Here is a 14158-nt window from a genome sequence, read left to right on the forward strand (position 1 = left end):
CCCGGAGGGGCCGCTGGCAGCTGCCGGGGCTGGACGTGTGTCCTGACAAACAACCAGGCGGCACAGGGGTCACCCAGCCCGCCCCCTCCCTCCTGCCGCGCTCGCCACGTGGCCAGCCGGCCCCAGGAGCTGGTTTGGGTGGGGCGTGTGTGGCGATGGGCAGACGGCCTTCCAGCTACACGTGCACGGCTACACGCGCACGGGGCTGTGGGGCTGACGCCCATCCCACCACTCCACCCCGCGTGCAGGGGCGGGTCACTGGGTTCCTGGTTGCTGGTTGCTCTGGGCCGGAACCCGCTGCCTCTGGTGACCTGTGCCCTCCCTGCAGAGGTGGGCGCCCATTTGTCCCAGGCTTGGCCCCTGGGAGGCCCCGTTGGTTTCTGGCCCCGCTGGTTTCCAGCTGCTCCCCCTCAGGGCTGGTGAGAGTCCCAGGCACCCTGAAGGGCTCCGCAGGCAGAGCACTGCCAGGAAGTTGCTGCCCGGGCACCTGGCCCCGTGCACACCACCAGTGTCTGCTTGATGGTGCTGGTTCCTGTCCACCCACCCCATGCAAGACAAGGCCAAGTAGACGGGGCTGGACCCTGCCCTTCTGTCCACAGGGCTCCAGCCTCCGCCAGGCACAGTTCCCAACCCAGGTCTCCAGCCTACACAGGAGGTGCCACGTGAGCTGCTGCTCGTGACCAGAGGCTGCCGTCCAGAGCAAGCCAGGCCTCCCAGGCGGGTGCCCCTTAGTGTGGGTGGGACTTGTGTCCCCTCCAAGGATAAAAGAAGTGAACACCTGGGTTGGGGGGTGAGGGCAGGACCCCAACCAGCACCAGGGGCTCCGGCCCAGACCTGTGCAGAGGAGCCAGAGGTGCAGCCACAGCTAGAACTTGGTGAAATCTGCTGACTCTGCAATAGTTTGGGCGGCACCAGTGCTCAAAGAGTGTCACTCCTGGAGTTCCCACTGTGGCAGAGTGGGTTAAGAATCCAACTGCAGCCCCTCAGGTGGCTACAGAAGCTCAGGCCCAACTCCTAGAACTTCCACACGCTGCAGCCATTAAAAGACAAAAAAGACTTCTCTTGCCCAAAAGGTGTTTTACTAAGTAGAGTGCCGAAAGTTCTCTCACGGGAGTAAGGTGATGTGAGCATTTCTCGGGTACAGCTGGGGTCCCCGTGGGGGAGGAAGGCTGTCCAGGGAAAAGGAGCCTCTCAGGAGATGACCCTCAGGCCGGGCTTGCTCCCCTCCAGGGCCTGCAGGCGGTCCTCCACCTCCTCCGTCCAGTAGGTGTCGTACAGGCTGCGCAGGGGGAGGGAGGGAGGGGAGGGGGTCAGGGGGGTGGCCGCCCCGGGCCCACCCGCCTGCCCGGCCCCAGCCGCAGGTCACTTACACCAGCTGCTCCAGGGCGCAGCCCGGCTGCTCCAGGCTCCCCAGCAGCTGCAGGACGCCCGGGTCGCCCACACAGTTGTTGCTCAGGTCCAGCTCTCGCAGGCTGCGGTTGGCCAGCAGGAGCGAGGCGAGGCTGCTGCAGCCGCTGTTGGTCACCTCACAGTCCCCAAGACTGAGTGGAGAGGGGGGCGGGGTCAGGGCTGGGGGACCAGGGCCTCTGCCGCTGCCAGACGGCAAGGGGGAGGCAACACGTGTGCTGTGCCTGGAGCCTGAAACCCATCTGCACACTCAGCAAGTCCCCAGGGTCACTGCTGTCCCCAGCCACTGCCCAGCAGTCACGGGTGCACACGCTCTCATGGCACACTCACCAGAGCACCCGCAGTGTGGTGCCCGGCTGGCTCAGGGCCTGGCACAGCTCCTGGATGCCAGAGTCACCCAGCTTGTTGCTGCTCAACTGAAGTTCCAGGAGATGCTTGTTCTGGGTCAGCATCAAGCTGACGTGCTGGCAGCAGGCCGCCGTGAGGCTGCAGGACTTCACCCTGTGGGCAGCAGGCAGGGGCTGGGGGTGATCGCCGCCCAAGGGGCAGCTCGGCCTCCGTACCCTCCTGCCCTGCCCTCGGAGGGCACCTGCACCCCCGTCAGCCCCCAGCGCTAGTCCCACATGGGCTCTCCTGCCCCTGGCACTGCCTGGCACCCGCTCACCACAGGGACTCCAGCTGGCAGCCGGGCTGCAGCAGGCTCTCGCACAGCAGCCGGGCGCCCTCATCGCCCAGCTTGTTGCCCGCCAGACTGAGCTCCTTCAGGGTCTCCTTGGCCTGGAGGACACGGCAGAGGTCTCTGCAGCCACTGGCGGTGATGTCACACTCCCAGAGCCTGCGGGTGGGGGGGCCGTCACCGCAAGACCCCTGGGCCATGCCGGCCCCCCCGCCCCGAGCACGGCGTTGCCCGGGCACTCGGCAGCTCTCGCCACAGACCCAGGGCCCAGCCCGAGGCCACTCACCACAGGGTCTTGAGGCGGGAGGCGGGGCTCAAGAGCCCGGGGCACAGCTCGGCTATGCCCGCGTCGCCCAGCCCGTTGCTGCCCAGGTCGAGCTCCCTCAGCGAGGCCTGGGAGGCCACAATTCCGCACAGGTCTTTGCAGTTGGCTGGCGTGAGACCGCAGTTCTCCAGCCTGAGGGGCGAGAGGCGCCGGGAGCTGGGGGCCTTCCCGCCCCCCGCCTCGCCCCCCGGCGCCCACCCCGAGCGTACCTGAGCGTCTCCAGCTGGCAGGCAGAGTCTGCCAGACCCTGGCCCAGCACCCGGGCGCCGGCCTCGCCGATGTCGTTGTTGCTCACCGTGAGCTCCTTCAAGGCCCGCGTGGCCCTGAGCACCGAGGCCAGGGGCTCGCAGCTGGCGGCCGTCAGGCGGCAGTACTCCAACCTGGGGACGGGCCGGCGGTCAGCGCCTCACCCTGGCCGTGAGGCCCCGAGGCCGGCGGGCTGCCGGGCGGGGATGGCACAGCGGGGGCCGAGCCCAGAGACACCGCAGAGAGACCTGAGGCTCCTCTGCCAGGCTTCCTTCCTCTGCGGCCAACCCCATCCGCACACCCAAAGGGAGCAGCAGTGCCTGTGGGACCCCAAGAGCCCCCTCCTCCAAGCTCCCTGCAGCCAGTGAGGGGGGAGGGGGCTCGCCCAGGGCAGACCCTCAACCAAAACCCAGGGGCTGGGGCGGGGGGCTGCCTAGCTAGGGGAAGGGGGCGCACACTCACTGCAGCTTCTCCAGGTGGCACTGGGGGTCCAGGAGCCCCTCACAGAGCAGCCGCAGGCCGGCGTCCCCCAGTGGGTTGTCGCTGAGATGCAGCTCCCGCAGCGTGGGCAGGGAGCGCAGCGTGCTGGGCAGGACCCCGCAGCCCGCCTCGGTCAGGGAGCAGTTCTGCAGGCTGGAGCGTGCGGCTGTCAGCGGGGCTCCCACGCAAGGCGGGCCAGCCCTCAGCAGGAGCCGGGTGAGGCGGACACAGCCCCCCGCCCGTGGGGAGGCCAGGCTGCCGGGCCTTGCAGGAGGGGCTGCGACACGGCCGCGACGCGCCCAAGGGCCCAGGAAGGACAGGAGGGCTGCCGTGGGCCCGAGCCTCGCCCGGGGTGGGATGAAGGGCTGGCAGGCTCACCTGAGCTTCTGGATCTTGCAGGTGGGGCTCTGCAGGCCCTGCAGCACCAGGTGCACGCCGGCATCGCCCAGCTCGTTGGTGCGGAGGCAGAGCTCGGTCAGGGAGGGGTTGGCCCGGAGGGCAGAACCGATGTCCTTGCAGTGCTCCTCCGTGAGGCCGCAGTCGTCGAGCCTGCGGACAGACGGGCGTTTCACACGGCAGGCTGGGACCCGCCGAGGTGCGTCACCGCCAACACACCTCAAGCCCAACGGAAAAAGCACGGGGGTCACCTGAGAAAAGCTCCAGGATCCTGGCAGGCAAACGCGTCTGACCGCGGGGCGGTCGGCAGGTGCAGGCTGCTCTCTCCGCCAGGAGAGAAGCCACCTGGACGAGCCAGCGCTGCAGAGGGAAGCGCCCACCTAGAGGGCTCAGCGCGGCCAGCATGGAACATACCAGAGCAGGCCCCAGGACCACAGCCGCCCCATCAAGTGAAAACCGAGTCAACACAGGAGGGGGCAAAGCCCGCCCTTACAGAACGACAGTCCACACACGTGGACGGAATGAAGAGATTCAAACGCCCAGCGGAGCAAAGGCCCGGTGATGCTGCCCTGGCAAGACCCCCGATGGACGCAAAGATCAGGAGACAGTCTGCGCAGAAACGGTGTCGGCAGAATTGGAAGGCGGTTCGCAAGGCGGCGCTTGTCACTAACAGAGGGAACCCAGTAACTACAGTGGACATCTGGCGGGCACCGCCTCACCAGGTGGTCACAGGGGACCACGGGGGTGAGCGTGTGGCACCGCTGTGATGACAGAGCCCACGAGACACCATGCCGGGCAGCCCAGCACGTGGCTGTTAGCTTTTTGCCATGAACGTGTGACTCAACCATGTCAGAGGGACTCGGGTGCCAGAGCCCGAGCGGACTCCAGAGGCAGGCGGCCAAGGACAAGGAGGGACCCTGGAGACCAGGGGTCTGCAGGACCTGGAAAAGCTGGGCACGTGAGCTTGGACTCTGCTTGGAACGGCGCCCCGGGTGACGGCACCCAGGGGCCCCTGCACCGCTTTCACGATGCTTCGGCCAACCTACAACTTTCAAATAAGTTAAAAAGAGAAGCAAGCAGGCAAGCACTCATCTCTTGCCTCCGAGCCCTGAGGAAAGTCTCGGTTTGAGACCCTCAACAGCAGAAGCCAGGGGACGAGCTGGAGACCCCTGCCCTGCTCACCAGGCCTGGACCAAGGGGGAACACACATTCAAATGGGTGGAAAAAGGACAAAAAGAGTAGTATTTCGTGCCACACGAGACACCCCACAGTTGACATCGCGCCGCTGTAACTGATGTTAGCGGGAGGTGCTGGCCGCGGGGCCGCCAGCCTGGGGGCTCCTACCTGACCACCTCATACTGCTGGAGCAGCGGCAGGAGCTCTGTCCACCGGGCGTCGCTCAGCTGCTCGCAGTGGATGTCAAGATTCATGCCGGGAGGTGGGGTGCTTCCTAGACAGAGGCGGGGGGAACGTGTCAGCCCAGCGCAGGCTGGACTGGGCAGAGGTCCGCAGACAAGGTGGGGGGTTCCAAACAGGATCCAGGGGCCAACATTTCAGAAGCCAGAGCCCGGCCCTGCTGCTTCGTTTCCGTTCTGCAGCACCTTCATCCACGCCAGCCTCTGGGAGCAAAAACAGGGGTGGGCAGAGGGACGCTGTGCCCACTGGGCCCCCCAGCAAAGACCACCAGGGACGGCAGGGCTTGGGGACAGACGGAGGCCTCTCTCAGCGGCCAGCGCCCCGCACCCGGCCTATGCGGCACCTCCTGCCTGGGAGGAAGTTGAAACCAGCACTCGCCACCCAAAGCTCTGCTTCCAACTGGCCTGGGCTGCGGCGGGGGGTGGGCTGTGGGCCTGGACAGTGTGGAGACCCCAGGCAGGTGGGCACAGGGGCCTCAATCCGGGAAGTGCTAAGCAAACTCGGTGCCTGCGCAGCCTCCCCTCTAAGAACGGAGGACTGCACCGGCCAGGTGGCCACAAAGCCAGACCCCCTCCCAGCATGCCGGCACCTGAGGCCTCACCCCTGGAGCAGCGGATGGGAGGGGCAGGTGCCTGTGGTCAGGTGACCGTTCCCAGGGGCGCCACAATAGGTGCCCTGGACGGGACAGAGCAGGTGGGTGGGGCCACGGGTCCAGTGACCAGCACTCTGGGTGGCCACTGGGGCTGTCTGCTTCCATGATCGCCCACACAGGGCAGGTCCTCTGCGCCAGCTCACCAAGGAGGCTGAGAAAAGAGTGAGACGTCTGGCTGGCAGGCCTGGAACGGGAGATCACAGGCCCTGAAACCTCACCTGGGCCAGCACGGAGCCTGAACCAAAGAGGAACCAGGGCCCCAGGCAGGGGGCCAGCGGGAGAGGAACCCCCGGGCAGCCTGGTGCTGGGGCGGGGAAAGTGCCTGGGGGCAGGGCTTCATTCAGAAGCAAGTAGGAAGTAAAGGCTCTGCCTGGGCACAGCGACCCCAGGCTCCAACAGGATGACTCAGACCCCCCGGGGGTTCCCCCTCAGCCCCTGAAACCTGGATTCCTGAGAATGATACCTCACTCAGGTTTGCGTCCATGCCTGGCGGGCCCAGGCCTTGCTAAAGGGGGGCTTCCCCACCCCCCGCACCCCCGTCTGGTTGGGAGCCCACAGCAGGGCGGAGGGCCACCCCAGGCCAAGGCTGAAGTTACAGTCCTGCTGGGTGGAGGAGACCCCTGCTGCCAACCAACAGCAAGACTCCGGCTTGCTCATCCTAACGGATGGGCCTGCTGAGAAACCAAGGCCAAGGCGGAGGTAGCTGGCCCGTCAACAGCCATCACTGGCAGAGGCCACCCGGCCCTGCCCTTCCTGACCCAGGGCGTGGTCACCCAAACCCTGACTCAGAATCCTCAGTCACCACCGGAAAGGCTCAGGAGGGGGACTCGCTGGTTCCGACCCATTGAGGGGGGGATCCACTTAGGATCTCCAGCCCCAATAGCTCCCTTGGAGCTGCGCCCTCTCCCTGAATCCCACGTGACATTAGGGGACGCAGTGTCCAGGGTAGAGAACCACAGACCCGACTAGGCCCCGGGGCTCCCCTTTGCTTGACCCTCGGGGCCAGGAGGACACTTCTGAGCCTCCTGGTGACTGATCCCTTTGAGGGTCCGTGAAAAAGTTAACATCCTCCAAAGGTGCTGCGTGTACAACCATCCTCACAAGCCACCAGTTAGGGGACCCGGTCTGGGTAGGAACAGGCACGTGTCTAGCCCAATGCCTCGCTGAGAACCGGGAGCTCCACCAGCGGAGCCGCTCCCTAGGCCCAGGCACCGGGCCAGGGTCTCAACAAGGCCCCATTAATTGCTTCCAGAAGGGATGGGCCTCAGCGCGGAGCGGCGCCGGCGTGCGAGCCGCGTCTTTCCGCCTTCCCGGGGGCAGCGCCCGCGTCGCCGGCCCGCCCCCGCTCGGCGCAGCACGGTTACCCGTGAGAGGCAGGGGGCAGCGGCGCGCCGGGCTCCAGGGCCACCTCCGCGCCCACCCGAGACTCCGCATGTGTCCGGAGGCCGGGGGTCAGCGCGGGGCCCGGCGGGGGCCGCTCGGACGCCGCGCGGAGAGGGCTCCTGGCGCCCCGGGCCCTGCTCCCTTCTCGGGCCCGGGAACCCTCCGCCGCGCGGTCAGGGTGCTGGCCCGGAACATCAGCGGAGTTTTAACTGACCCCAAACGCCGCGGGGCCCCTGGCCCCCGCTTCCCGGCCCTCTCCCGCAGCGGCCGAGCACCGCGCCTCCTACCTCCTGCCGCCGCCCTCGCCACAGACCCAGGGCCGAGCGCGTTTTCACCAGGGCAGGGGGCGGGGCCATGGCCTGGGAGGGCGGGGCCACTTTCATGGGCGGGGCCTGGGGGCGGGGCCTGGGAGGGCGGGAGCCCGACCCGCAGAGAGGCCTGCGTCCGGGGTTCTCCCCTCCGTGGGGGTCGAGGCTGGAGGCCTAGGGTTTTGGGGACTCACTACGGTAAATTTAAAACATCAGAGGAGTTCCCTCCCGGCTCAGTGGATTAAGCATCTGGCGCTGTCACTGCTGTGGCTCTGGTTACAGCTGTGGCGCTGGTTCTATCCCTGGCCTTGGAAGCTCCCCATGCCCCCTCCCCACAAAAAACTTCCCAACAGGAATTTTTTATTTTTTTTAAAGCAAATATTTTATTTTATTTTAGTCTTTTTGCTATTTCTTTGGGCCGCTCCTGCGGCATATGGAGGTTCCCAGGCTAGGGGTTGATCCCAGCAAGCCCGGACCTTTACATCTTCCCACAGAAACTGGTTTTCCGTAAATCTGGTTATCTGTACATCTTTTGTTCCAACCACCTTCCCTTTGCTGCAAAAACTCATATATGCCAGCTTCCCCCCGGCCTCCTTGGAACAGTTTCTTGAGGCTACCTGAGAGGCTGTCTCTGGGGCTTAAGTCCTAATTTCACCCCAAATAAAACTCAACTCAATTTCCACGTTGTATTTTTTTAGTTGACACCGGTAAGGTCCCTTTTGGACTTCTGGCCTTCTGAACCGTAAAATACTATCTGCAGCCACTTGCTACAGTAGCAGGAGGAAATTAATGCACACCAGAGTTACTACATTCTTCACTTAAGAATAGATAGATAAGAAGTTCGCACAGTGGAAAGAAGTCCAACTAGGAACCACGAGGGTGCGGATTTGATCCCTGGTCTCGTTCAGTGGGTTAAGGATCTGGTGTTGCCGTGAGCTGTGGTGTAGGTCACAGACGCGGCTTGGATCCTGGGTTGCTGTGGCTGTGGTAAAGGCCAGCAGCTACAGCTCCGATGAGACCCCTAGCCTGGGAACCTCCATATGCCACTGGGTGGGGCCCTAAAAAGACAAAAGACAGGAAAAAAAAAAAAAAAGGATACATAGGAGTTCCCATGTGGCTCAGCAGTTAACAAACCCAACTAGCATCCATGAGGACATGGGTTCGATCCCTGGCCTCACTCAGTGGGTTGAGGATCTGGCACTGGGGCGAACTGTGGGGTAGGTCGCACGGCTGGGATCTGGCATTGCTGGGGCTGGGGCTGTAGGCCAGCGGGTGCAGCTCCGAGCTCTGATTTGCCGCCTCGCCTGGGAACTTCCATATGCAGCGGGTGCAGCCCTAAAAAGACAAAAAAAAAAAAAAAAAAAGATATGTATATGCAAACGCAAACACACATGTATATGTATAGATATATATGCAAGCTAACTTTTAATGTCCACATTGCGTTTCACTGTCCCAATGTATTCATTTTACTCAACCAAGCTCTACAGGCCGACACTGAGACTGTTTTCAACAAGCCCTTGTGATAAACCCGACCCCGCGGCCCCCGACGTGCTGTCCCACTTACGTCCTTCGACTTCCCACGCGAGCTGCCCACCCAGCTCCCCCAGGCTTCTCGAGTGACCTAACGGGGAAGAGCTGCAGGGCGGGCAGATGGCCATGCCCAAGGCCCAGGACCCTGTGGGCACCACTCGGGCCAGTCCTCTCTGGCAGAGCTGTCTGTCCGTCCTGGGGGTCGGTTCTCTGTGGTATTAAGATCGAGGGTTACCCAACTTGAGGAGGAAAGTCCGGCGGAGCGCGCCCTCGCTTGTATAGACCTCTGGTTGCCAACAGGGGGACCCCAGGACGGTGCGGCAGACCCCCCACGACGCAGATCACGCAGGCGCAGACCCAGCGCCCGGCGCCTCGACTCCCAGCGCGCCCCGGAGGAGGGGCGGCCGGCGCGCGCGCGTGCGCGGAAGCGCACTCGGTCGCCCTGACGTCTGCCAAGCGCGCCGAAGTTCGCTGGGCGGCGCCGCGACCGCGGCCCGCGAGGCCCCGCCCCGCGGGGAGGCCCGCCCCCGGGGGCCGAGAAGGGGTTCCCCTCCTAGCCCAGCGGACCCTTCGTCCCGCCTCGCGAGTGCGCGTCTCCCCAGGCTCCTCCACTCGCGGCCCGACCAAGGCCGACGCCGCTGAAGGCTGACGCCGGGCCGGTCGGCCGTGTGTTTGCCCCACCCGCTGACGGACCGCGGGAGTGACTGACCTAGACACGTCGACAGACTGTCCCCGTCCCGTAGCCCAGGAGGGAGACGGCCTACTTCCGGCCGGGGGCGGAGCGGGCGAGGTCGCCAGGCGGTGTCGGGGCCAGCGGTGGGCGGGGCCTAGAGCCTGGGGGCGGGGCTCACGACGGCGTTGGAGTGGGCGGCGGGCGGAGTCTCTTTAGGGGCGGGGCCTGTTGACGGGGCGGGGCCAGCTGTGGTCCCCAAGGCGCCCACCCCGCCTCCCGCTGCGCTGGGACTGAAGGGCCGAAAGCGCGTCGGTGGGCGGGGCCTTGCAGGTGGGATCCAGTGCGGATGCGGCCTCTCCGGGCCTGGGCAGTGACCTTAACGTGGCGGTCAAGGGGTCGGTTCTCTGGTTTGAAGCAAGGTCTGAATGTCGGGATTGTGCAGGCACAGACCACGAGAGCTGGAGAGTAAGACAGACAGATGGTTTCGCAAGAAAGTAGCAACTTTTTCATTAAGGCTGCTTTTGTAATCTGGGTGTAATGCTTCATTCTTCTGACGTGGTCAATGCATGGTAACAGTTGATTCGTAAGTGTTTATTAAGTGACTCCTGTGTGCCAGGCTATGTTGTAGGTGCTGAGGCTTCAACACTGCGCGGAACAGACGTCCCCGAAGGAAGGAAGCCCGGGCAGGAGGGCGAGGCGGGCCTGGGAGGATTGCAAGCCGGGCCAGGAGCTGGTGAGCGGCGAGGGGCGCGGCCAGGCTCCACGGACGGAATGAGGCCAGGGGTGCTCAGCGGAAAGAGGACACTGAAGGCACCCGGGGCACCGGGTGTGGCATGGCTATGATGAGGTCAGGTACAGGGCTTCAGGGGGCCATGTGGGGGATCATGGCAGCCCACCAATGGGCATTGGGATGAGCAGGGGTGGGGATGGCGACAGGGCCACGACTGAGGTGGCTGGAGCTCCAGTGAAGGGCCGCCGTGGGAGGGGTGAGGCCATGGAGCAAGAAACAGTAAGGCGACCCAGAGCCTTCCGCTGGTGGGAGCTGGGGATGCTGGGCCGGGGGGGCGGTTTGGGGGAAGGTGATGAATTGGCTAAACTGACTGGCCTGGGCACGAGGGAATTAACGGTGTGGCACTGCTGGTGAAAGAAAGGGGGAGAGGAGGGGCCCTCTGGGGTCCCCCATGCACCTTCACCCAGCAGATCCCGGGCTGCGGCTGAAATCACAGAATGCCCGCCAAACTGAGGCTCACCCACAGGACATTCATTGTCCCCGTCCAGGGCAGGCCTGGACGCCATCCATGCTGCTGGAGTGGCTCGGGCCTGGGGTGGCTGCAGGATGGCCCCAGACGCGTCAGCCACAGGCCCTCGGGGAGAAGTTGTGATATTGGAGGAGACGCGTTCCCGCAGCCCCTCCGCCCACCGTGGACCTGGAGGTGCAGACCTGTTCCCTCAGAGACTCCTCCCCACCCCAGAGGCCCTCCTCTCCTCGGAAGCCCCTCCCCTGGAGCCCCCATCCCTCTAGAGAGCCCAGCTCCTCGAGCCACTGTGGATCGTGCGGAAGGCCTCGTGGCCCCGGTGCAGAGCTTAAGTTCCGCTCCCTGAGCAGGAGACGGGTCAGGAGTGTCCAGTGGCAAGTGGAGTTCAGAAGTCGGGGCCTCTTTGCTTTGCTTCCTTTGTCTTTTTAGGGCCGCAGGTGCGGCATATGGAGGTTCCCAGGCTAGGGGTCGAATCCGAGCTGCAGCTGCCAGCCTACACAGCCACGCGGGATCCGAGCCGCATCTGCGACCCCCACCACCGCTCATGGCGACGCCGGAGCCTTACCCCACTGAGCAAGGCCAGGGATCGAACTGCAACCTCCTGGTTCCTAGTCGGATTCGCTAACCACTAAGCATTGATGGGAACTCCGAGACTGTTTTGTGTTGTCCTGGCCTTTTGTAGGTCTGGTTGATGGGTGTGGTGGCAGGAAGGAGCGCTCCAGCATCAGCCTCAGTAGCTGTAAACACAGCGGGACTGCTTAAGAGCTTAAGGCCGCCTTGCCGCGGGGTGCAGTTACTCTGGGCATGTTAATTTGGGGTTGTCTGTGAGACACTGGGGGACTTGCTGACGGCTTCACGGAGGGGGAAGGAGGGTGTTTAAAGCTGTGGAGAGAAGGCCCTGAGCCGACCCCTGGGCAGATCCCTGCCTCCACGGCCAACCGGGTAAGGAAAGCTCCTTGGGGTGGGGTCACTCAGCTTTGGGGGCCAGGGGGCTGGGGAGGGTGCCATCTTGGCATGGAGCCTGGCACCCCTCAGGTACCTACTCCCCAGAGCGTCCCCTGGCAATGGCTTCCTTCAACATATGCTGGAAAATTTGTCAAAATAAAGCATTTTAATTCAGTTCATTATTGCCATATATTATTTAATGACATAAGTACACATTCCTAAAAATACAAAGACAAAAAAAAAAAAAATACAAAAGGGAGTTCCTGTCGTGGCGCAGCAGAAACTAATCTGACCAGCACCCATGAGGATGCAGGTTTGATCCCTGGCCTCGCTCAGTGGGTTAAGGATCTGGCGTTGCTGTGAGCTGTGGCGTAGGTCACAGACACAGCTCAGATTTGGCTTGGCTGGGGCTGTGGTGTAGGTCGGCAGCTACAGCTCTGGTTCAACCCCTAGCCTAGGAACCTCCATATGCCTCGGGTGCGGCCCTAAAAAATGACCAAAGAAAGAAAAGAAAGTAAAAGATAGAAAAAAATCTCACCAACCTGGAGTTAGGAAAGGAGTTCACAGATTTGACAGGAGAAGTAAACTCCATCAAAGGTAAAAGCCTGCATCCCGATGTTCGCAGAGCTGACAGGAGGGAGGCTCGGAAAGCAGTCCAGCAGCATCTGGTAAAATTGAAACGGTACAGAGTCTTTGACCGGAACGTCCTCTCTGGGAGTCAGGCCACCTCCCGGAAAGCAGGATTCTATCCCAGAGGATGCATAGTACGGCTCGTGGCAGGTGCATTGCCGGCGGTGGCAGAATCGGGACCATGTGGATGGCCACGCGGAGAGTGCAGCTGGCACCGCTAGCACAGCCCTGGCATCTGGCACCGAGCAAGGCTGACCCCAAGCTGGGGACACAGGGAAGCAGCAGGGAGCTGCCCCAATGAGGGGGTGGTGATGGAAGAGGGGGAGGGGAGGCTCCGAGACCTTGTTGAGGCCAGGGACCCCTGGTGTGCGCGCAGGTGGGGCACGCCGGCTCGCATGGACCCACGCAGGCGCAGACGATCTGTCAGGAAAGATAACATGCTTAATTTTTGGCCAGGGTGCTGCTGCGTGCGGAGGTGGAAGAAGGCTCGGTGCAGAGCCGAGCCATGTCTGCAACCTACACCACAGCTCACGGCAACGCCGGATCGTTAACCCGCTGAGCAAGGGCAGGGACCGAACCCGCAACCTCATGGTTCCTAGTCGGATTCGTTAACCACTGCGCCACGATGGGAACTCCCTAGTCTGGTTCTTAAGCCGCTGAGCTACATACAAGGAATTCCCTACAGATGGGTTTCTGCAATGGTTTTGGCTTTGGCCACAACGGCAGCATGCAGAAGTTCCTGGGCCAGGGATTGAACCTGTGCCACAGCAGGTTCTGCACTGCACCGACAATATGGGATCCTTAACCCCACAAGAAAACTCCAGCCTTTCCTGCTTTTAGGTAGACCTTATTTCATTTCACTTAAAATCACAGCTTTTGACCCGTAAGTGGGCCCTTACTGTTAGTGCAGCTACTGACGTGGGGGCTTTGTTTTTACCTTACACCATCTTCCCCTCGCTTTCCTTCTTTTTCTACCGCGATGTAAACGTGAGGTCTCCCCTCTTGACTTTAACGTGCACAGCGTAGCCTTGTTCACCACGAGGGTCTCTCGAACAGACGCTTTCCGGACACACATTTTTTTTTAATTACTCAAATGAATTGATCACATCTGTAGTTGTATAATGATCATAACATTCTGATTTCACAGGATTTCCATCCCACAGCCCAGGCACATCCCCCCACCCCCCAAACTGTCTCCTCCGGAGACAATAAGTTTTTCAATGTCTGTGAGTCAGCGTCTGTTCTGCAAAGAAGTTCTGTCTGTCCTTTTTTCAGATTCCACATGTCAGTGAAAGCACTGGATGTCGGTGTCTCATTGTATGGCTGACTTCACTTCGCATGATAGTTTCTAGGTCCATCCATGTTGCTAAAAATGCCAGTATTTCGTCCCTTTTAATGGCTGAGTAATATTCCATTGTGTGTATGTACCACATCTTCTTGATCCACGCCTCTGTCGATGGACATTTAGGTTGTTTCCATGTCTTGGCTATTGTAAGTAGTGCTGCAATGAACATCGGAGTACATGTGTCTTTGCGAGTCGTGGTTTTCTCTGGATAGATGCCCAGGAGTGGGATTGCTGGATCACATGGTAGATCTATGTTTAGTTTTCTGAGGAATCTCCATACTGCTCTCCACAGTGGTTGCACCGCTTTGCAATCCCACCCACAGTGTGATAGGGTTCCTTTTTCTCCACACCCTCTCCAGCACTTACTGTTTGTAGACTTTTTGATTCTGGCGGGTGTAAGGTGGTACCTCCGAGTGGTTTTGATTTGCATCTCTCTGATAATGAGTGATGTTGAACATCTTTTCATGTGGTTCTCGGCCATCTGTATGTC

General features: G+C 62.1%; 1 protein-coding gene across 5 annotated transcripts; it reads right to left on the minus strand.

Moving 5' to 3' along the window:
* Positions 1058–9661, minus strand: RNH1 (ribonuclease/angiogenin inhibitor 1). Of its 5 annotated transcripts, none has more exons than XM_021082542.1 (10): positions 9529–9661; positions 4875–4980; positions 3513–3683; positions 3117–3287; positions 2618–2788; positions 2370–2540; positions 2072–2242; positions 1738–1908; positions 1371–1541; positions 1058–1279 (listed from the first exon to the last, which is right to left on the minus strand). In XM_021082542.1, exons 2-10 carry the CDS (start codon positions 4958–4960, stop codon positions 1192–1194), a joined length of 1371 nt encoding a protein of 456 aa, XP_020938201.1. In that variant the 5' UTR covers positions 4961–4980; positions 9529–9661; the 3' UTR covers positions 1058–1191. The 5 variants fall into 5 exon arrangements, with proteins under 5 accessions (XP_020938201.1, XP_020938199.1, XP_020938200.1 ...); XM_021082540.1 differs by lacking the exon at positions 9529–9661 and adding an exon at positions 7196–7379; XM_021082541.1 differs by lacking the exon at positions 9529–9661 and adding an exon at positions 7269–7348.

This window comes from Sus scrofa, chromosome 2, assembly GCF_000003025.6.
Source record: "Sus scrofa isolate TJ Tabasco breed Duroc chromosome 2, Sscrofa11.1, whole genome shotgun sequence".
Lineage (NCBI taxonomy): Eukaryota > Metazoa > Chordata > Mammalia > Artiodactyla > Suidae > Sus > Sus scrofa.

What these genes read in the sequence shown, in the direction of transcription:
- RNH1 (XM_021082539.1), bottom strand. Translation starts at nt 5,527, where the DNA reads ATGCTGGGAGGGGGTCTGGCTTTGTGGCCACCTGGCCGGTGCAGTCCT. An exon ending in TCCCGCCTCAAGACCCTGTG is followed by an intron (nt 2,243 to 2,369) that starts GTGAGTGGCCTC and finishes CCCCACCCGCAG; the next exon opens with GCTCTGGGAGTGTGACATCA. An exon ending in TGCCAGCTGGAGTCCCTGTG is followed by an intron (nt 1,909 to 2,071) that starts GTGAGCGGGTGC and finishes TGCTGCCCACAG; the next exon opens with GGTGAAGTCCTGCAGCCTCA.